The sequence below is a fragment of the Aplysia californica genome, unplaced genomic scaffold (assembly GCF_000002075.1).
Source record: "Aplysia californica isolate F4 #8 unplaced genomic scaffold, AplCal3.0 scaffold01131, whole genome shotgun sequence".
NCBI classification, from domain to species: Eukaryota; Metazoa; Mollusca; class Gastropoda; order Aplysiida; family Aplysiidae; genus Aplysia; species Aplysia californica.
In genome coordinates, this window is record NW_004798401.1 from 15,530 (window position 1) to 16,864 (window position 1,335).

General features: G+C 40.2%; 1 protein-coding gene across 8 annotated transcripts in view; it reads left to right on the forward strand.

Annotated features, from left to right (window-relative positions):
• Positions 1–1,069: 1,069 nt before the first annotated feature.
• LOC101850452 (formin-binding protein 1-like) overlaps positions 1,070–1,335 on the forward strand; it is a gene marked incomplete at its 5' end in the record, with an annotated part of 38,541 nt that continues 38,275 nt past the window's right edge. For all 8 annotated transcript variants that reach the window (XM_035973314.1, XM_035973315.1, XM_035973316.1 and 5 more), the window contains 1 exon segment: positions 1,070–1,120. In XM_035973314.1, the coding sequence (XP_035829207.1) occupies positions 1,070–1,120 (51 nt within the window).

Consider the following 1,335-nt stretch of genomic DNA (forward strand, 5'->3'; position numbering starts at 1 on the left):
GCTAATGAGGTTGTACAGCGGCACTATGTTTGATCAGCGATTAGGTCCTAGTGATTGAGAAATGTTTCTGTATTTTGTTACTTTTCATTGTTGTTGTTGTTGTCTTAGTTGACGATGTTGTTGTTGTTGTTGTTGTTGTTGTCATTGTCTTAGTGGACCATGTTGTTGTTGTTGTTTTAGTTGACGATGTTGTTGTTGTTGCTGTCATAGTTGACCGTGTTGCTGTTGTTGTTGTCTTAGTTTGACGGTGTTGTTGTTTTTGTTGTTGTTGTTGTTGTCGTCGTCTTCGTCTTAGTTAACGGCGTTGTTGTTGTTTTTGTTGTTGTCGTCGTCTTAGTTAACGGTGTTGTTGTTGTTTTTGTTGTTGTCGTCGTCTTAGTTAACGGCGTTGTTGTTGTTTTTGTTGTTGTTGTTGTTGTCGTCGTCATCGTCTTAGTTAACGGCGTTGTTGTTGTTTTTGTTGTTGTCGTCGTCTTAGTTAACGGTGTTTTTGTTGTTGTCGTCGTCTTAGTTAACGGTGTTGTTGTTGTTGTCATCGTCTTAGTTAACGGCGTTGTTGTTGTTGAGGAGGAGGAGTGGGAGCGTTTCTCTCTGTTTTCCAATAATGATGAGGCGAGGATGATGAAGATGATAATACTATGATGATGTCATAGTTGACTGCCATGTTGTTGCTGCTGCTCTATACACATGAACGCTCCTTGGGATACATGTACATCGTGCCTGCGCTGGGAAAGCTTATCCTTGTATCCGTATTGTAACATTTACCTGTGGGTGGTTGGCGGGTGCTCTGGTGTGGTTTGCTTCTTCTTTCCTATCAAACATCAGCTGTTGTCTTTATCTCCCCTCTTTCTATTGTGTGTTTGTTACTCTCTTGTAACACCTCTAATCTTCGGCAATCTTCAGCGCTTATATTATGACCGTATTGTGTTGCAAGTGCCGTAAAACTCTTACTAAAACTAAACTAACATTTGCCTGCCTGTTTGTGGCGTTTTGGCTTTAGTTTCCTTCTTGTATCTTTTCCTGACCTGTTGACTAATGTTTGTGTTTTTTCTTCTTTTTTTATCAACAGAAAGTTAGTGAAGAACTTCCAGCCGAAGAAGAGAGATGAAGATGAATACCAGTGAGTATACCGTTGTTGTTGTTGTTGTTATGGTTGATTTTGTTTTGTTTTGGGGTTTTCTGTGTGTTTTCTTTGTGTGTTTTGTTTTATGGTTTTTTGGGGGGATACATGTTGTATAGGCTCGTTCAGAACACATACACCTCTCTATCTCTCGTCTGTGTTTCTGCCTATCTGTCTGTCTTCCTCGCTCTTCATCTCTCTCTCTGTCTCTCTCT